General features: G+C 43.1%; 1 protein-coding gene across 1 annotated transcript in view; it reads left to right on the top strand.

Annotated features, from left to right (window-relative positions):
- LOC127411685 (protein archease-like) overlaps positions 1-22,692 on the top strand; it is a 43,251-nt gene that overhangs the window by 18,633 nt on the left and 1,926 nt on the right. Inside the window, exons 5-6 of the mRNA XM_051647396.1 lie at positions 3,974-4,026; positions 8,605-8,615. Coding sequence (XP_051503356.1) covers positions 3,974-4,026; positions 8,605-8,615 — 64 coding nt within the window. The remainder of the gene's footprint in view (positions 1-3,973; positions 4,027-8,604; positions 8,616-22,692) is intronic.

The raw sequence follows: 22,692 nt of genomic DNA, 5'->3' as shown, positions 1-22,692 counted from the left end.
CAGCTTCACGAGCACCGTAGGCTTCCTTGTGCCAGACTCTCTCTCCTCACTTCTTCTCCGTTTTTTGGCAGGTTGCATACAACTTTTAAAGGTGCATACCGCCACCTACTGTACAAGAGTGTATCACCATGTCACTTAGCTCATATTCTATTATTCAATCTTGTGCTTTTTAAAAAGGTAAAAAGTGCCCTCCTGATCTCTCTTATTCCTCCTTCGTCCCATGCCCATCCTGTTTCTCTTACTTTGTCATGCAAGATCCTTCTGTTGGGCGTCATGTATTCAGATAGAAGACAAAGGCAGGCCTAACACAGTCGTAAAACCTAACTCAGGCCCACATACCAAGTCATAAATCATGCCAAAATCAAACAAAGGGAGTCCAAAACAGACTACAAATCCAATGAAGCCTTGCTCTCTAAATGATCGAACTCAACTCCTATTGGATGAGGCACACGACAGAACACACCTCAACCATGACATCATCAGGAGTAGAAATACCACTGAAATGCTTCCGGGATTTGCTTCCAGCAACTTTGCTCGCCGTGTGTAGATGCAGCTTATCGCTGCTCTCAGGTGTGGCCTCGTGGCACAAGGAAGTAACATCCGACTTGAAACTGTGGCCATACAATCTCCATCTCGCTGGACGAGTTGAGATTACTCTGTGTTCCATTGAACTCTAACGGATCTGAAGGAGACCACCGAGCAATCCACATCTTCATCCGTTTGCCTGCAGAAGTGAAGAGATTAAAGATTTCTCTTCCATCTTCAATCAAGTCGACGTCGCTGATTTCTCCGCCAGCCCACTGACAGAGCGAGGAAACGGCCTCCCGTCATCGCCCAAGCCTCGAGGAACCGAGTCGGAGTTAAAGGACGGATGAACACACATTCTCCATCCTCATGCGATTCAAGTAAGAGGTTTACATCTGGGATAGAATATTATAGTGTGTTATTGCTTGTACAGTTTATGGACTGCCGTGTCCGCTCACTGCGATTAATACTCAGGGTGTTAATTATCACGAGTGAGATTTGCTGTATTGTAGTCCAACCACATTGGACTGTTGTGCATTTCCGCCATCGCGGGTGAGACCGACAAACTGAGTTTATCCATTAAAGAATCAAAGACCACGGGACGGTTTACGAGCCGTCCACTCTGTCCACTTATCTGAGTGATAAACTAACAGCTGCTTTCTCTCCCACGATCGTGAAACCGGCTTTGGGGCCGTCACTTAATTCTCTCTCGTACTAACCACACACACGCATGCGCGACCCCCTCACAAATATTCTCGCACACATTTTTGGCTAGTAGATAGCTTCGTGATAAAGCTCAGCTTTGTCCCTAAGCTATCGTACAAGCGGATACACGCAGTAACTGGTAGACGCCATTGACTGCTTTATCTCCGCCCACATTTGCGGCCATATTCTCTGGCCGAAGTCTCTCGTGACATACTCTCTACGAGAGTCACGTCCGCCATTTTGTGCACGTCCCTCCTTACACACTCTCACTCTCACTCTCACACACACACACACACACACACACACACACACACACACACACACACACACACACACACACACACACCCTCGTGGTTAAGGCTCTGGGTTACTGTTCAAAAGATTGGGGGTTCAAGCCCCAGCACTGCCAAGATGCCACTGTTGGGCCCTTGAGCAAGGCCCTTGACCCAGGCCCTTGACCCTATCTGCTCCAGGGGTGCCGTATCATGGCTGACCCTGCACTCTGTCCCCAGCGTAGCTGGGATATGTGAAAAAAAAGAGTTTCACTGTATATGTACAAATGTATAATGTGTGATAAATAAATATAATTAAAAAAAAAAAAAATTCACTAGCTCTTTCTTTCGATGTCCATCCAAATCCACTTCTCTTAAATTTGTCATTCCCAGCAGTTCTGAATTATTATTTTTGTGGGGTTTTCCTCTCCACTTCCTTTTAACCTAATCCAGTATGTAAGTGATATTTTTTCTCTTCTGAACTCCAATGGTATTTCACCTGTTTCTATTAGGACAGCATTAATGGGGGTTGACTTTATGGCTCCTATACATAGCCTTAGAGCTCTATACTGTAATCTGTCTACATTTAGTAGTATCGTCTTAGCTGCTGCTCCATAGACTATACATCCATAATTAACTGTCGATCTCATAATAGCTCTGTGTATATATAAATTAGTGACTGCTTATCAGCAACCCCCCCCCCCCCATATAATGCAGATTTGATACAGCCTTCAAGATCTGAGAAAATGTTGTTTCTCATGATATTAAACAGAGTAGGACTGATTACACTACCCTGGGGGATACCATTATCAGTTTCAATGTCCTTAGAAACTTCCTCCCCAATCTTGACTTTAATTTTCCTGTCTGATAAAAAGTCTAGTATCCAATTATAATCTCCCTCCCATACCCATATTATTTAATTTAATGAGCACCCCTTCCCTCCACATGGAATCATATGCCTTTTCAATGTCAAAATAGACTATTGCCATTAACTCTTTCATTTTCATAGCCTTTTCCACTTCATTACTTACTCGAACAAGAGCGTCAGTTGTGGATCTTCCTTCTCTAAATCCAAACTGATACTTGCATAATAATCCTCTCTGTTCCAGAACATATGTTAATCTACTTTTATTTTTTCCATCCATTTACATAAGTGTGAGGTCAAAGCTATGGGCCTGTAATTTCCCGGATTAGCAGGATCTTTCCCTGGTTTGTTGAATTGTAATATTATCGCCTCTTTCCACACGTTCGGTATAACCCCTTCCCTCCATATTTTATTAAAGTGTCACTGTATAATCTTCAATGTTTCCACAGGCATCTGTCTAAACATGGCATAACTTAATTGATCTTGTCCTGGGGCTGAATACCCGGTGTCTTGCAAAGCTATTTTAAGTTCCAACATTGAAATATCAAGATCTGACATTATCTTCTCTCTTTTCCCACACATTTTCATTTACTCTGAATGCCCGTTCTTTTTCTTGTCTATGTATATCATCTAGATGTTCACCACTGTGTATTGCAGCAAATGAGATTCCCAGAACATCCGCCTTCTCTTTGTCTGTTACTGCCATCTTCTCTCCATTTACTAATGCAGGGATTTTTGTTACCTTCCTTTTTACCACTCATTTGTTTAAACATGTTCCAGATATCTTTTAGTTCGGTTTCACTACCAATGGTGGAACAGAATTCCCTCCATGTCCTCTTTTTGGTATTTTTAATTGTCCTTCGGGCAGTAGCTCTTTTCCTTTGGTAATCAATTATGTTCTCGAGTGTTAGGTTTTTCCTTAATACTCTAAATGCTTTATTTCGTCCTTTAATGGTACTACTGCACTCCTCATTCCACCACGGTACAACTTTCTTTCTCCCTTTTGTTACTTGGTATACATAATGTCACAGCATTACATATATACTCTGTGACTTGCCTTGAGCATTCCTCTATGGTACCTTCTAATGTAACCATGTGTGCTGATTTCCTACAACATATTTTGAATTTTTCCCAATCAGCCTTATCAAAACACCAACACAAACTACTGAGCGTTAAAATCACCAAATTTCCTTTTTATAAACCTTTCCTCCTATTTCATTTAACATTTCAATAGTTAACTTTTTGCATGGATTGTATAAATTAATTTAATATTTCTTTCTTTCCCTGCACAACAGATTTCAATTACAGTACATTCCCATTCTTCAGGAGATGTAATCACTCTAATAGCTACCCCATCTTTGATAAAGGTTGCACACCCTCCCTCTCTGCTGGTGGCGTGGCCGCTTATATGCCGCTCTCCCCATGCTCACTGGAATTAGAGACAGGTGTTAGACATAATCTAGCTCAGGTGTAAGCGCCCTTACCGCTTTCCTTCTCTCCGGACGGATGCTCGACCCTGCCCCCATTGCCACACACACCCACACTCTCCTCTTTTCTTCCAGAGACCTCAGTAATGTATCTAATAAACTCATTTGCTGTGCTACAGGAGGTGAAGGTTGTGCACATTGACAGAATGCAGTTCAGAATTCGCTCAATAGGGTGAGTTCCAATTTCATTCTAATTAGGGATGCACTGATCTAAAAAAATTTGGCCCATACCGATTTTAGCAAAAAATATTGGACAAAACCATTGCCGATAATTTGCCACTTACCTTATTTTGTCATCAGATCACTGTTTTGCTCAGTAATTATTTTTTAAAAATGTACAAAGAGGTACAAAAGCTTTTTTCTTCCAATAAATTTCCATTTAACATGGATTGGATCTGTTGAACACATGACAGGCCACATTTTTAAAGACAGCCACAAAAGAAAAAAAATTGAAAAACAACTTAATATCATAGCAGGGTGATTGATGTGAAAATGTGAAAAGAATTTGTGCTTCTAAAACATTTTTGCACCTATGTTTTTGCAGTTAAAAACAACAGAATTCCCATTTTTACATGTTTGCACTGAATATAATAGAACATAACAAATTCATGTTATGCATATGTTGGGCAATTCCATGGAATTGTCAACCACAACATGGAAAAATAAGTTACCAAAGGAACAAAACAACCTTTTAAGTTCTATAGTGGTGTTGAAACTTTGGACTCAAGATGGCGCCGAGTATGGCTGCTGCGTTGCGAGCTCCGACACAACATGGTAGTGTTTTGTTTTTGTTTACAATTCTTATGTTTTTTGTCTTGGATGTTGTCTGCCTTATTGTCTATGACAGACAAACACTTTTGGACATTGGTTCAGCAATTTCACACCGTAAACCGGACTTCACATTCCTCAATGCCGACCCGCTGTTTACAAACACGCCAGCAGAGCCCTTTGTCTGGGCAGCTCGGACGCGGAAACACAGGAGGAAAGGGGAAACAGAGCTGGCGTTCTCATCAGAGTAAGACGCCGCGCAAATCAACCCCTGCTACCCACTATTCTACTGGCAATGTTCAGTCTCTGGATAACAAGCTCTGCGAGCTGAAAGTGCGGATCTCTTTCCAACGAGGGACTGCTGCATTATCTGCCTTACGGAAACTTGGATGTCTGCGGAGATTCCAGACTCAGCCATTGAACCCACGGGGTTCTCCGTGCACTGAGCGTACAGAGCGAAAGACCTCTCAGGTAAAAGCAGAGGTGGTGGTGAATGTTTTATGATCAACAAATCCTGGTGTGATCAGAGGAACGTACATTCTATCAAGTTTCTGCTCTCCTGATCTGGAATTTCTCATGCTTCTGTGTCGACCATTCTGGCTACCGAGGGAATTCACAGCGGTCATTATCACTGCTGTGTACATCTCGCCACAAGCCGACACAACCGGGCACTCAAGGAACTGTATGGGAGTATAAGTGAGCAGGAAACCGTGCACCCTGAGGCCGCGTTCATTGTGACCGGGGACTTTAATAAAACCAGTTTCAAATCAGTCGCACCAAAATACCACCAGCACATTAGTTTCAACACACGAGGGGACCGGGTTTTGGACCATTGCTACTCTCCATTCCGGGATGGCTACAAATCCCTCCCCCGCCCACCATTTGTCAAATCGGACCACTCTTCCATTCTGCTTCTGCCCGCTTACAGACAGAAACTGAAACAGGAGGCACCCACCCTCAGAACGATCCAGTGCTGGTCGGACCAATCAGACTCTACGCTACAAGACTGTTTTGATCACACGGATTGGGAGATGCTCTGGTCCACCTCTGATGACGACATCGAGCTTTACGCTGATAGCGTAATGTGTTTAATCAGAAAGTGCGTAGAGGACGTTGTTCCGACCACAACAACACTGATCTATCCGAACCAGAAGCCATGGATAAATAGTGATGTTTGCACGGCACTTAATGTGCGGACCTCCGCTTTTAATTCCGGGAACGCGGAGGAGCATAAACAAGCCTGTTATGCCCTCCGAACAGCAAAACGCCAGTACAGGAACAAGATTGAAGGACAATTCAACACCACCAACTCTAGAAGCATGTGGCAGGGAATTAACATCACGGACTTTAAAGGGAATAAAAACTCCGCCATGAACACCGCTGCCTTTCTCCCGGATGAGCTAAATACTTTTTATGCTCGTTTTGAGGGAAATAACACCGCCCTCGCGGAGAGAGCTCTCGCAGCCGAAGCTACAGAGGTTAGTTCACTCTCCGTCTCTGTAGCGGATGTAACCTGATCCTTCCAATGGGTGAATATCCGCAAAGCCGCGGGCCCAGATGGCATTCCGGGCCGCGTCATCAGAGCATGCGCGAACCAGCTGGCTGGTGTTTTTACGGACATTTTCAACCTTTCTCTCTCTTTGTCTGTAGTATCCACATGCTTTAAAACATCCACCATTGTGCCTGTTCCAAAGCAATCCAAAATCACTTGCTTAAATGACTGGCGTCCTGTTGCTCTGACCCCCATCATCAGCAAATGCTTTGAGAGACTAATCAGAGATTACATCTGCTCTGTGCTGCCTCTCTCTCTAGACCCATTGCAGTTTGCTTACCACAGCAACCGCTCCACTGATGATGCCATTGCATCTACAATACACACTGCTCTATCCCACCTTGAAAAAAAAGAACACTTATGTGAGAATGTTGTTTGTAGACTACAGCTCAGCATTCAACACCATAGTGCCCTCCAAGCTAGATGAGAAACTCCGGGCTCTGAGTTTAAACAACTCGCTGTGCAGCTGGATCCTGGACTTCCTTTCAAGCAGACGCCAGGTGGTTAGAATAGGCAGCAACATCTCCTCAACACTTACCCTCAACACTGGAGCCTCACAGGGCTGTGTTCTCAGCCCACTCTTGTATTCCTTGTACACACATGACTGTGTGGCAACACATAGCTCCAATGCCATCATTAAGTTTGCTGATGACACGATGGTGGTAGGTCTGATCACCGACAATGATGAAACAGCCTACAGAGAGGAGGTGCACACTTTGACACACTGGTGTCAGGAGCACAACCTCTCCCTCAACGTCAGTAAGACAAAGGAGCTTGTGGTGGACTTCAGAAGAAAAGACAGAACACAGTCCCATCACCATCAATGGAGCACCAGTGGAGAGAGTCAGCAGCTTCGAGGAACTCACATGGTCGGTCCACACTGAAGTCGTTGTGAAGAAGGCTCATCAGTGCCTCTTCTTCCTGAGATGGCTGAGGAAGTTTGGAATGAACCGCCACATCCTCACACGGTTCTACACCTGCACTGTAGAGAGCATCCTGACTGGCTGCATCTCGGCCTGGTACGGCAATAGCACCGCCCACAACCGCAAAGCACTGCAAAGGGTGGTGCGAACTGCCAGACACATCATCGGAGGTGAGCTTCTCTCCCTCCAGGACATATATACCAGGCGGTGTGTGAAAAAAGCTCGGAGGATCATCAGAGACTCCAGCCACCCGAGCCATGGGCTGTTCTCACTGCTACCATCAGGCAGGCGGTATCGCAGCATCAGGACCCGCACCAGCCGACTCCATGATAGCTTCTTCCCCCAAGCAATCAGACTTTTGAACTCTTGATCTCCTACGATCAAAATACATCAGCACTGCACTTTATTACTCTTACTCTTATATCATAAATTATATTATTATTATATTATATTCTCTCTTAACAACTGACTATCAACCGACAGCCTGAATGTCAATACAGTACAATGCAACCTACTGTAAATTCTATATATACTACATATACTTTTTTTATTGAATAATGTGTATCTATATTGTGTGTATTGTATACTGTACAGTGTATGTTATTATTTGTATATTGTGTTGAGTAATTATGTTTATATTAGACTTTAATTGTGTTGTGTTAATTTGATGTTATTGTAAATTGGTATATGTCTCATCACTGTCACGACTGCTATGTTGATCGGAACTGCACCCAAGAATTTCACACACCATTGCACTTGTGTATATGGCTGTGACAATAAAAGTGATTTTGATTTGATTCAGTGAAATCTGTTGCAAGAGTTCAAAAAGTACATCTCCTTAAAGAAAATCTATTTGGGCGAAATCAAAACAACTGGGTGCACTGAACTTGTCATAAGCTACAAAAAAGTATTTAGTTTGTAAGCCATACAGTTCAGTTTTTATTAGCTAAAATGAATGAACATTTGAACTCTTGATGGCGCTAGAGGGTTTTGAAGACTGACCCAAAAAACTGGCATATTAATATTGAGACTCCATCCAATCACTTTACCTACTAAGGTATTAAGGCTTGTTACCGCCACAGTAATGAATGAATGCATGTCAGGGGCTGTTTACACGACAACGTTTTCATCTAAAAACGGAGAACTTTTTATGCGTTTTGGCTGTTCATTTACACGACAACGGCGTTTTGGGGCCTGAAAACGCAAACTTTTGAAAACGGGTTTCAAAGTGCAAGTTTTTGAAAACGATGCTGTTATCGTCTCCGTGTAAACATACAAAAACGCGAATTTGTGAAAACAATGACGTCATGCGCATGCATATTACGTGTTATATAAAGAATGATGGATTGATAGGCATCAATTTGAGATGTATAATTATCAGTATGAATACTGGTGTCTGTGCAAATAACAATCAACAGTTTATTCATTTGGAGTGTTTTGTATGGAGTGTGAACATTGTACAGTAGGCAGAACCTGCAATTTGAAAATCTTGAAATTATGGATTCAGGTGGGGAAAATGTATTTGTATTTTACATGTTATTTATTTACTTTTATTTAATGTACCTTTACCCTGCAATTCATTCACCCACCGCTTATTTATATAGCCTATAGACAGAGATGTAATGCCATGTACAGTATTCAATGATATGCTTAGAATATGAAAACATGAGGCAGTGAAAATGCATGTTAGATCCAGTGTACACAAGACCTCTCTCTCCGTCAGAAGATATCCATATATCAATAGCATGTTATGTTAACTTACTCTCCTACCAGCCCAAGAGTCAGCAGGGGGAATACAGAAGAAGGCAGGAGATGAAGTGATTGTAAAAATGAGCAGTTTATTGAATAATCTTGAGAGTTTAGTCTATAGGCATGCGCGCGGGTACTTCAAAACAATGCGTGAGACATTCAAATCTACAATGGCGGACTACTGGACAGTGTTTGTGCTGCTCAAGATTTTGAGTTTATTGACGCTTCTCCAGCAAAGTAATTGTAGTAATAAAGCAACCTCATCCTCCGTCCAGACAAAATTGCTCGATGCTTTCGCCATCTTCATTGTTTGTATTCACCGCTCAGTGGAAGAATGCTTATGTGCGCAGGTGCGTAGTGTTTCTTTACAAAGTGACATTGACAACCATCCGTGTGAACAGGAATCGTTTTGACAACGTTGTCGTCTGTATGCGAAACTTTTCAAAAATGCAAAGGAAAAACATTTCCATTTTTAGTACATCATTGTTGTGTAAATGTACCCTTAGTCTGTTCATACCTGCCATTCACTCACATCTGTGCATGCATACTTGCATAAACAAACTGCACTACCCTTGTGTATGTATGTGTGTCTGTACGTATGTGTATAATTATTTTTTATTTTTTATTATTATCTAAGTCCTGCTGCTGTTTTTGTATTGTTTTTGTATGGTTGTACACTGGAAGCTCCTGTCACCAAGACAAATTCCTTGTATGTGTAAGCATACTTGGTAATAAAGCTCATTCTGATTCTGATAAAGTATGTTTCCTGCCTAGCAGTTCTTGGTCCCTAATGAGCTCATATACAGATGCAGGCCTCTTAGACTTTTCTTTCGGGTTTTGTGTTTTGTATCTCGCACTCTGTCAGAGGGTATGTCTGTATCATCTGCACAGCCAGACATTTAGCAAGAAGGTATTTAGAGTTTGTGAGCAATGCACATTACGTGATTCACAATACTCATTCATTATGTGAGTTATCATTCACATACTTTAGAGATTAGATCTGAATTATTGCTGAAAATGGGCTGAATCATTTTCACTAGAAATTCTTTCATAACCTGCCTTGATCCTTGCTAAAATTTAATCTCTGTTATCTGATTCAATTCTATAAACATGATTCTGTACTGTATACATGAGGTATTAAAGACAGTACTGAGTCACTCACATAAAGACTTGTCTCTCGGCACCACCCTGGTCACTAGACATCTGGGCAGAGCACACTGGCCTCTTGTTCCAGCGTGGGGAGGCAGAAGTATTTATTGTGAAGAGACAGCGGCAGATGGGAGAGAGATGCACGTAGCTTGTCCGCATTCTTGTGTGTGTGTTTTATGATTTGATGTAAATTTAGCTGGCTGAAAAGCAGTATACGTTTTTGTTTCTTTATACACTGAAAAGTGTTATTAAATGTCTGTGTTTGTCAAGCCGGTACCAGCTTCCTCCTGTTGGGCCTCATGTATTCAGATAGAAGACAAAAGCAGGTCTAACACAGTCATAAAACCTAACTCAGCCCCCACATACCAAGTCGTAAATCTTACTGATAAAAATCGTGCAAAAATCAAAGGGAGTCCAAAACAGACTACAAATCCCATGAAGCCTTGCTCACTAAAGGACTGAACTCTCAACTCCTATTGGATGAGGCACACAACAGAACGTCCCTCAACCATGACATCATCAGGAGTAGAAATACCTCTGAAATGCTTCCGGGATTTGCTTCCAGCAACTTTGCTTGCAGTGGGTAGATGCAGCTCATCGCTGCTCTCAGGTGCAACCTCGTGGCACAAGGAAGTAACGTCCGACTTGAAACTGTGGCCATACAATCTCCATCTCGCTGGACAAGTTGAGATTACTCTGTGTTCAACCGAACACTCTAACGGATCCGAAGGAGACCGCCGAGCAATCCGCATCTTCATCCGTTTGCCTGCAGAAGTGAAGAGTCTTCAATCAAGTCGACATTTCTGATTTCTCCGCCAGCCCGCTGAGAATCAGCAGCCGTACGCCCGTCGACAGAGCGAGGAAACGGCCTCCCGTCATCACCAGAGTCTCGAGGAACCGAGTCGGAGTTAAAGGACGGATGAACACACATTCTGCATCCTCATGCGATTCAAGTAAGAGGTTTACGTCTGGGCAGAGATAGAATATTATAGTGTGTTATTCTTGTGTTTCTAGGTTTTTGCTTGTAAAGTTTACGGACCGCCATGTCCGATCATTATTAATACTCAGGGTATTAATTATCACGAATTTGATTTGCTGTATTGTGGTCCAACCAAATTGGACTGTTGTGCATTTTCACCATCGTGGGTGAGACCGGCAAACTGAGTTTATCCATTAAAGAATCAAAGAACACAGGACTGTTTACGAGCCGTCCACCGCGTCTCTGAGTGATAAATAACAGCTGCTTTCTCTCCCACGATCGCGAAATCGGCTTTGGGGCCGTCACTTAATTCTCTCTCTCTCTCACACGCGCAACCCCTCACAAACATTCTGGCACACATTTTTGGCTCATAGATAGCTTCGTGCTAAAGCTCAGCTTTGTCCCTAAGCTATCGTACAAGCGGATACACACAGTAACTGGTAGACCCCATTGACTGGTTTCTCTCCGCCCGCATTCGTGGCCATATTCCCTGGCCGGAAGTCTCGCGTGACATACTCTCCACGAGAGTCACGTCCGCCATTTTGTGCGCGTCCCTTCTTACACAAACACACACACCCTCATGTGTTATAGGATTATTTTGATTTCCATATCTAATCATATCACTGTTTAGTTTGTAGTTGTAAGTCAGAAGTTTATTGACTGCATTGTATTAATTATTAATTGATATTACTGCATAAATAAACTTTGTTTATATTACAAAGAGAAGTGTTTTGGTTTGTTTTGCATACGCCTGTGTCATGCTGACGGGATGTCAGTGCTCGGATTCAAGCCTTCATTCATTGTTTTTTCCCGAAAATCGATATTCTTCGGATGTTGATTTTCCTAAGAAAACAATCTAATATTGAGACTGTTATACTATCTGGTTATTAGTCCCTGATTCCAGGGTGGTGCACCATCAATGTTAATCCTTATTAATATTCTGTTGATTTTTGATAATTGATAATTATCTTTGATGATTGTTGAGTTTGATCAATAAGCTAGTGTTAATTTTAATTAATGTTTCATCGATGTTAACAATTAATGATTATCTTTGATAATTGTTGATTTAAAGGATTAAAAAAAGCTAACATTGATTTTAACTATTAATAATTATCTTTGATAATTATTAATTATTGCTAATAACCAAACCCACTCCTAAACGTAGCGCACTACATTTACTGGAGCCCAATATGAGGTTTTAATGAGTTAGATTCAATTATTTAATTTAAATATTAATTAATAACTAAAGAAATAATTATTGATGACGTGAGGTGACAGGGACAGGCCAAAAGGGAGGACTTTGTACTGATACGCCTGACCCTCGAATGCAAACCGCAGGAAGGGTCTGTGTCAAGGAAGGATGGAGACATGGAAGTACGCATCCTTCAGGTCTACCGCCGTGAACCAATCTTTAAGCCGGACACTCACCAAAATACGTTTTTGCATCAGCATCTTGAATGGGAGTCTGTAAGTACTCGCAGGTCCAAGATTAGCCACAACCCACTGCCTTTTTTCTGTACGATGAAGTAGGGGCTGTAAATCCCCTTCATCTCGGCTGGAGGGACAGGTTCTATTGCGCCCTTCCGTAGGAGGGTAGCGATCTCCGTGCAAAAGGTAGCAGCGTTTTCGTCCTTGACCAAGGTGAAGTGAATACCACTGAACCTGGGCGGGCGCCTGGCGAACTGAATCGCGTAGCCGAGCCAGACGGTCCGGATCAGCCATCGCGATGGATTGGAAAGTGCAAGCCACACATCCAAGTTCCGTGCAAGGGGGACCAAGGGGACAACGTCGTCGGACGTACCGGCAGGTGGGGCCTTGCAGCAGGGTGGAGCTCGAGATGCCACACCATGTCGTGGCCGTGCTGAGTCTAGGGACATCGAAGCACTTACCTGACTCCTTGTGACCACCCCCGGAACAGCCTGGGACGGGGGAGGAAGAGGCCTGTCCTCGTAACCCGTGGAGACTGCCACATCGGGGGTGGCTGTGTGCCACAGCTGGGTGCTCAGGGGCAGAAAGACCACAGCTGGAGCGACAATCCTGCAAGGAAAAACCCATGGACGGTAGTCGTGATGACGACCTTGCACACCGGGAATGTGACCCAGGGAGGAAGGAAACCGCTCTTTTGCTGAACTGTTGGGTACCGCAGCCACTTGGACATGCGGCGAAATCAAACAAAAAGGCAACAAAAGATTTTCCACCTGGCCCTCCACCGGGGGATGGAGTGGTGGTCTTACCAGTTCCAGGTGAGTGGGTTCCTTCGTCCTTGGGTCGCCCGTCTCAGGGGCGCTTTGACGACCTCCGTGGGTTCTTAGGCGCCGACTGTGAGATGGGTGGCGTCTGCTTCCTGTGGTGGGCTCCACGCTGAGGCCGGGCCGAAGAGGCAGGCTGCGGCGGAGCCAGTGCAGTCACCGCAGGGGGACGCCCTTGGTGACGAGCAGACGGGGTTTGGGATCTTGAGCAGGATGTGCCGGATAGCCTCCGTCTGCTGCTCCACCGCCGAGAACTGCTGGGCAAAGTCCTCGAAGATGTCGCTGAATTGGCTAGCCTGGGAAATGGGGGCAGCAAGAAACCGTGTCTTGTTGGCCTCACCCATCTCGACCAGGTTGAGCCAAAGGTGGTGCTCCTGGACCACTAATGTAGCCGGAGAGTGAGGTCGGTCACCGAGCGCAGTTCCTGCATCAAATCTGAGGTAGAACTACCCTTGTGCAGTTCTTTTAACGCCTTGGCTTGGTGGACCTACAGGAGAGCCATGGCATGCAGGGCAGAGGCGGCTTGTCCAGCATCGCTGTAGGATTTAGCCGTCAGGGACGACGTAAGACTACAGGGCTTGGATGGGAGCTTGGGCGTCCGTGCCAGGTGGTGGCACTCTGTGGGCATTGGTGCACCGTGAGCGCCTTATCCACCGGGGGAATCGCCGTACAGCCCCTGGCCGCCCCGCCAGCGAGGGTAGAGCGGGGGAACTGCGGAATCGGGGCCGGGCAGTAAAAGGTGCCTCCCACGATTTCATCAGCTCCTCGTGCACTTCCAGGAAGAAAGCCACTGGAGCGGGGCGTGGCTGCATTGAGCGGTGCCGTGAGCCCAGGAACCAATCATCAAGCTGCGAGGGTTCAGGTGAGAGCGGAGGGTTCCACTCTAACCCGACGCTCGCGGCCACCCGGGAAAGCATTTCCATCATTTCAGCATCAGCCTGTGACTGGGCAATCATCCCCGAGGGGGGGAGCCCAGCTGATGCTTCTGCATCCAACTGGACAAGCCCGCTCTCCAATGCTGTGCTCGAGAACTCATCATCTTCGCGGGCTCTGAACAAGAAGCCAGACTCGCCGTGAGACGAGCCGGCGAACTCATTTGGAAGCCCGATTGGGACAGACGAGCGTGCTGGGGAATGTGAGGTCCGTGGGGCGATCCCCGGTGGAGGCGATCCCATTGGGGTCCCCAAATTGCCCCCAGTGCTAGCCGCGCTGGCCTCATACCCGTAGGTAGAAGGACCGAGGCGGAGAGCCGCTGGGGTGGCTTGCTTTCTTACGAAAGCAAGCCGTGACCGCAACATTGCCATGGTCATGTTCTCGCAAGGAGAACGTGTACCATCCACAAACACTGCTTCCGTGTGGGTCGCGCCCAGACACGAAAGACAGTGATCATGACCATCCAAAGTTGAGAGATAATGACTGCAACCAGGAATAACACACAATCGGAAAGGCATCTTTAAAAAGACGCATCTTTAAAAAGACGTTCCGTGTGTGCCGCTCTTTTAGAGAAATATACTCTTTTAGAGGAAAAGGCTCTATCAGAAAATATACTCTCTTTGTTTTCTGCTGAAGCGCCCAGTGGCGTTCTCTGCAGTGCACCAGTGCAGAGGAGGGAGAAGCCGCTGAAATGTGCCGTCAGATCCAGCAGAGGTGAATGAACAGTAGAATTCAGCTCAGTGAGCACGACTGTTCGGCTCCAAAGAGAAAATCTGAATGAGTGGTTGCATACCAGCTCCTTTTATACCCGTATGTCCGGGGGAGTGGCATGCAAACACCACTCGCCAATTTTCATTGGCCTTTTATCAAAGACCAGAGGTGTCTCGGGCTCCCAAGAGTGACCCCTAGTGTCACTACATCGATACAACGTCTAGTGAGTGACAGATAGGGAACAGTTTTTCCCCCAGGCTATCCATCTCATGAACAGTTAAAACTAACCCTTTGAGCAATAATTAATGTGCAATACACAGCTTAGTCTTTTTATATTATCCAACACATCCTACCTCTTCTGCCATTACATTCCCTTGCATTGTACATAACCGATTTGTATTTAGATTTGCACTACATATGTGTATGTGTGTGTATGTATGTATGTACTGTCTGTATGTATATGTATGTGTGTATGTGTATTCTATATACACTTTTTTCTTTTCAATATTTATCTATTTTTTATTCAATTTTAATTATTTTTTAAAAGTCTTGTTGCTGTTTTTGTATTGTTGTGTACTGGAAGCTCCTGTCACCAAGACAAATTCCTTGTATGTGTAAGCATACTTGGCAATAAAGCTCATTCTGATTCTGATTCTATGTTTAATCATTTAGTAAATGCTTTTATTCTAAGCGAATTATCTGCATCACAGCATGTGGATGCCAGGTATATTCAAAATGCGCTGTGAAGCTTTGGCCATATTTATGTATGAGTTTTGCAAATATTTGGACAATGCCAGACCTTCCTCGGAGGCTAATGGGGCTTTTCCACTGCACGGTACAGCTCGGCTTGACTCGACTCTGCTCGCTTTTTGGGGGTTTTCCACTGTGGATAGTACCTAGTACTTTTCTTAGTACCACCTCGGTCAAGGTTTCAAGCGAGCCGAGCCGATACTAAATGTGATGTTAAAAAGTCTGCAGATCACTGATTGGTCAGAGAGAATAGTCACTACCAGCGTCACTGGATTTGCGACACGGGACATCAACCCGCTAGTTATAAAGTTAGCAACAGTGATGGCAGTATCATTTGTTCACGCGACTTTCGAATTGTAAAAAGAAATGGCTGTGCGCAAAACCACGCCGTGGTCAATAAAGGAGTTGCAGACGTTCCTCTCGTTAGCGATGAACGAAACAACGCAAACCGATAAAATCATTCAGGAAGTGTCTCAGCTGTTGGCCGCACACGGCTACCACCAGACCTACCAACATTGTAGGGAAAAGTTAAAAAAAACTTAAAAGTGACTACAGAACCATCAAGGACCACAACAGCTGGAGTGGTTCAAACAAAAGAAAGTGGAAGTGGTTCGACCAAATGGACCCTATCTATGGCAATAGGCCGGCGAGCAATGGGAGGGAAAGTGCCCTGGACTCGGCCACAGCATTGTTGGAGTCAGCGATGGAGGATGGTACATTTTGTTAGGTTAACTCTGTATTCTGCTTGAAAGCTTCACTTTATTTAGTTGACCAGCTACTGGAAAGCTTGCTTCTAAAACAACCAGGCCAATTTAACTGTTACACTTGTGTAAAGTCACCATGCAACAACTGCTTTATGCAGCACAGTGAGCTAGTAGCTTACAGCTAGCGGTCATGTTATTGTTTATGGTCAGTAATGTTTGTGTCGCGTTTAAGATGATGTCATGGCAGTAGAGGTAGGGCAACAATGACGATCAGCCTATAATCCTACCCACATTGAGGCGGCACTATACTGCAGTGGAAAAGCAAGCTCAGAAAAGTAAAGCGAGCAGAGTTGAGTCGAGTCGAACCTTAACGTGCAGTGGAAAAGTGCCATAAGGTTCATTGCGTCAGAAATCGATGAACATGTCATACTGAGCAATCAAAGTGCTGATGTTGCCCTACAAAAAGAAAAATCCTTTACAATCCCTGAAATTTGTCTCAGATGGCAAAATCGTGGCCAAAATTGTACACCTTTAACCCTTTAATGAATACATCAGGTCTTTAGTAACTCCAGACCTCATTTCACCCCCTGTACCTCATGCATTTTTTGGATTTATGCCCACACCTCAAATCAAATCAATTTATTGTCACTCAACCATATACACAAGTGCAACAGTGCGTGAAAGTCTTGGGTGCAGTTCCGAGCAACATAGCAGTCATGACAGTGATGAGACATATCCCAATGTACAACAAATGTCAGATTTACACAACACAATTTACATATCTAATATACACATAATTACACAATATACAAATAATGTACAATGTACAGTATACAATACACACAATATAGAATACACATACACACAATATAAAATACACAGTAAACAATAAAAAATAGTATATAAAAAATATACAGTAGGTTGTATTGTTCTGTATTGACATTCAGGCTGTCGGTTGATAGTCAGTTGCCAGTGTTGTTAAGAGAGAATATAATTTATGACAGTCCAGTGTGAGATTAATAAAGTGCAGTGCTGATGTATATTGATCGTGAGAGATCAAGAGTTCAAAAGTCTGACTGCTTGGGGGAAGAAACTGTCATGCTGGTGTCGGCTGGTGCAGGTCCTGATGCTGCGATACCACCTGCCGTAGCAGTGAGAGCAGCCCATGGCTCTGGTGGCTGGAGTCTCTGATGATCCTCCGAGATTTTTTCACACTCCGCCTGGTGTAGATGTCCTGGAGGGAGGGAAGCTCACCTCCGATGATGTGTCTGGCAGTTCGCACCACACTTTGCAGGGCTTTGTGGTTGAGGGCGGTGCTGATGCTATACCAGGTGGTGATGCAGCCAGTCAGGATGCTCTCTAAAGTGCTTGTGTAGAAGCGTGTGAGGATGTGGTGGTTCATTCCAAACTTCCTCAGCCGTCTCAAGAAGAGGCGCTGGTGAGCCTTCTTCACAATGGCCTCAGCGTGGACGGATCATGTGAGCACCTCAGTGATGTGGACACCGCTGCTGACTCTCTCCACCGGTGCTCCATTGATGATGATGATGATAATGGGGCTGTGTTCTCTGTCTTTTCTCCTGAAGTCCACCACAAGCTCCTTGGTCTTACTGACATTGAGGGAGAGGTTGTGCTCCTGACACCAGTGTGTCAGAGTGTGCACCTCCTCTCTGTAGACTGTTTCATCATTGTCAGTGATCAGAACTACAACCGTCGTATCATCAGCAAACTTAATGATGGCACTGGAGCTGTGTGTTGCCACACAGTCATGTGTGTACAGGGAATACAGGAGTGGGCTGAGAACACAGCCCTGCGGGGCTCCAGTGTTGAAGGTCAGTGATGAGATGTTGCTGCCCATTCTAACCACCTGGCGTCTTCCTGACAGGAAGTCCAGGATCCAGCTGCACAGCGAACTGTTTAAGCCCAGAGCCTGGGGTTTCACATCAACCTTGGAGGGCACTATGGTGTTGAATGCTGAGCTGTAGTCTATAAACAGCATTCTCACATATGTGTTCCTTTTTTCCAGGTGGGAGAGAGCAGTGTGTAATGTAGATGCAATGGCATCATTAGTGGAGCGGTTGTTGCGGTAAGCAAATTGCAGTGAGTCCAGAGGCTCTGATTAGTCTCTCAAAGCATTTGCTGATGATGGGGGTCAGAGCAACAGGACGCCAGTCATTTAAGCAAGTGATTTTGGATTGCTTTGGTACAGGCACAATGGTGGACATTTTAAAGCATGTGGGGACCACAGACAAAGAGAGGGAAAGATTGAAAATGTCTGTAAAAACACCAGCCAGTTGGCTCGCGCATGCTCTGATGACGTGGCCCGGAATGCCGTCTGGACCCACGGCTTTACGAATATTCACCCGTCGGAAGGATTGGGTTACATCCGCTACAGAGACGGAGAGTGAACTAACCTCTGTAGCTTCAGCCGTGGAAGGTCTCTCCATGAGGGCGGTGTTATTTCCCTCGAAACGAGCATAAAAATATTACGCTTATCCGGTAGAGAGGCAGCGGTGTTCATGGCGGAGTTTGTATTCCCTTTGAAGTCTGTGATATTAATTCCATGCCACATGCTTCTAAGAGTCAGTGGTGTTGAACTGTCCTTCAGTCTTGTCCCTGTACTGGCGTTTGGCTGCTCTGATAGTTTTTCAGGGGGCATAACTGGTTTGTTTATGCTCTTCCGTGTTCCCAGAATTAAAAGCGGAGGGCCGCACATTAAGTGTCACACGAACATTGCTATTAATCCACGGTTTCTGGTTGGGGTGGATCCGTATAGTTGTGGTTGGCAATACATCCTCTATGCACTTCCTGATGAAACACATTACGCTATCAGCATAGACCTCGATGTCGTCATCAGAGGCGGACCGGAACATCTCCCAGTCCACGTGATCAAAACAGTCTTGTAGCATAGAATCTGATTGGTCTGACCAGCACTGGATCGTTCTGAGGGCGGGTGCTTCCTGTTTCAGTTTCTGCCTGTAAGCGGGCAGAAGCAGAACAAAAGAGTGGTTTGATTTGCCAGATGGTGGGCGGGGGACAGGTTTGTAGCCTTCCCGGAAGGGAGAGTAGCAGTGGTCCAAAACCTGGTTCCCTCGTGTGTTGAAACTGATGTGTTGGTAGTATTTCGGTGCTATTGACTTCAAGGAAGCCAATTGCACCACCTTTAGTGAACTGCTGGCACCCCCCTTTACATGGTGCCCTTATGCATTACATAACTTGCATATATGGTTTTTGCGTCTCTACAAGTCACACACAGAAATCAACTCTCGGCATACAAAACACAACAATGGTGACAATTAACAAACATACTTTTATGTAAAAAAGTAAAAGCTGAACATTAAAATACAAGTAACTTAGACTACAACAAAAACAATCTCAAAATAAACCAGCAAATAGTAAAAAATCGAAGTAAATTCTTCATGCAGCAGTGCATGCTGGGAACATAGCTGTTAATTTCAACAACAGTAGACAGTATGTAATTTAACAGCAATATGCTGCTAAATTGCAGTTGTATACTGTAGCTGTCAAAAACAGTATCTTGCTGTTAATTTCAAGAACGGTAACACACCGTATTTTTACAGTATAATGCTGGCATCCACAGCTGCCAGTAGTTTACTGTTTTTTACAGGATTATTTTTTACAGTGTAGATTGATTTGTGATAGATATACGTGCCGGGTCGCTAAAGAGTATGTAATAATGTTTAGCGAAATACATGTTTTTAAGGGATAAACTGAGAAAAATGGCTTCAAGATTTGTTTTTATTAATTTTATATATATATATATATATATATATATATATATATATATATATATATATATATATAGTCCAGGCAAATGTGGATTTTAAAATTTTCACTCTAAATATTAGTTTTCTCAGTTTTTTGTTTTCTTGGAGTCTGAGCATAGTTGAGCCAAACCTGTATGCTACAGGACAGATCATAGTCTAAGGCCACATTCGCACTAATACATTTTTGTTTGGCAATGCAGTAGCATCGCTACATTTACACCTCTCATCCCCACTAGAACAGCGTTTTCATCTGTTCACTTGTGATTGGAAAATTATTTTACAGACTTAGTGGGTGTAACTTAGGTTACCATCAGGGTTGGGGAGTAATGGAATACACGTAACAGGAATACGTATTTAAAATACAAAATATAAGTAACTGTTTTCCACTACAGATACAATTTAAATCATTGGTAATTAGAATACAGTTACATTCAAAAAGTATTTTGATTACTGAAGAGATTACTTTGCATTTTATTGTCATTTGTTTCATTTAATATTTAGTCCTTTCAGATGGAAAACATTTATACATATAAATGATGTGATCCAAAGAGCATTTGAACAGCGGTGAAACACTTTCTTATAAAGTGTTGCATTCATACGAGCAGACAGAGAAATAAGTTTGATGTAGTAGAAATAAACCTTAAAGCTAAAATGCTATATCTAGCCATTTTACATGCTCCTGTTAGCAGACACAATCATATTTTTTATCACATATATTAACATTAGATCATAATTTGTTTTTCTGTAGTAAGACATTACAGATAATACAAGATATTACAGCAAAAATCTTTTTCTTGATGTTAATCTTTTGTATTGGTTTTCTGTAAAAATATCTAAAAATCCTTAAAACAAGAGCAATTTATTTTATCTAGTTTTAGAAGCAACACTGCATAAGATATTTAGGCTTTTTCAGAGAATGTATTTTTAATATTTGTATTTTGTCTTACTGCACTGGCAGATTTATTATAGTCAAAACAAATAATAAAAAAAAAAGTCTACTATTGGTAAAAAAGTAAAAGTATTTAGATTACGTTACAAATTACATTTTACAGCATGTATTCTGTAATCTGTATTGGAATACATTTTAAAAAGTAACCCTCCCAACCCTGGTTACCATACAAAATAGGTGTATCAGTTTTTGTTTGACGACTTTGTTACACTAACTGGGCTGTAACATCTGTTTAGGACTTTCATTTTGTGTGTTTTGTATGATGTTAACTCTTGGAATAAAAAGCTGGTCTGCCAGTCCACTGACATTTGGAAAAGAATGTAAGACTTCTAAAGGCTCATTGGTTTCCACTCCCCTGAAAAAAGCCCCTCTCTCCTGGCAGTACACCTGCTTTTTCAGTAAATGCTATTCATTGTGCACAGGAAGCCCCATTCAGGCTTCAGGAATAATCAGAGAACATTTGCCTACACTAGCCAGTTGTTTGTATTTAGGCCAGACAGAAAACTATCTAGGAAATCAAACTATTTTGAAAGTTCATGATGACTGAACGTGGCCGTGATTCTGTCTAGCTTGTACTGGAATGATACACTATGATTAAAATAAGGATGGGAATCGTAAGGAATTTAATTCAGGTTCCTTTTCCACTTAATGATTATTTCTAAACAATTTAATTTAGTTATTTTAATCATTACAATTGTATGAAAAAAGTGTAAAGAGTCTTTCCAAAAGCATGCACAGAAGTGGCATATACTGTGTGCTATGAAAAAATGTGTTTACACAAGCTCTTTAAATCACGAGAAAGAATGAATTTCACACTTGAACGCTGATTTTCATTACTAGCTGACAGCAAATGAGATATGCTCTGATTGTCATGACAACAGCAAAGTTTAAGGTGACTGATGAGTGTAATTAAGCAATATATCACACAAGCAATTATGTTGTTGTAGTGAATGCGGTTGTCAACTGCAAGTACAATTGCAAGTGTGATATTACTTTTTTTAAATGGTTCTAGATACAATACAATGTAACTTACATTTTAGACAAAATATAGCCAGTTATTTTGCCTATTTTTATTCGGAACCACTGAACCATTCCATAGCATTTTTATTTGTCATTTTTTTTAATAGAACTAGTTAGAACTAGTAGAACTAGAACTGAATAAGAACTAGTTTTCAGTTCCCAACCATAAATAAAAAGACAATGAATTTGTGACGATCATTTATTGGCCTGATTTGCACTGTAATAACAGGAGAATATGATGCTGTCTGTTAGCATATGTTGTGTAATGGTCCTACCACCCACTGTTATTTATGTGTTAGAAAACACGTATGTGTTATATTTGCATTGCTCATTCACTTTCTCTTTGAGCTAAACCATATCTGATAACAGTAGCTACCCCATGTGTAGGTCATATTTTGAGAAAACCTCAATGTGATTTTTAAATGTGTCAGTTCAGTGATACGAGTAATTGTCAGTCTGTAGGGGATAGTTTAAAATGAATACGATAACCAAATTGCTGTGGATTCAGTCATTGTCCAAATATGGTCTTAACTACAAACAATATTGTTTCAGGCAGTGGCGATTTCTCAGGGCCAGCACAGCCTTCTCTGCTGGCATAACATGCCTAATAAATAAAT

Source organism: Myxocyprinus asiaticus, chromosome 21 (genome assembly GCF_019703515.2).
Source record: "Myxocyprinus asiaticus isolate MX2 ecotype Aquarium Trade chromosome 21, UBuf_Myxa_2, whole genome shotgun sequence".
Taxonomy (NCBI): Eukaryota; Metazoa; Chordata; class Actinopteri; order Cypriniformes; family Catostomidae; genus Myxocyprinus; species Myxocyprinus asiaticus.
The sequence above is the reverse complement of the archived record's forward strand: the minus strand, read 5'-3'. Positions and strand labels throughout refer to the sequence as shown.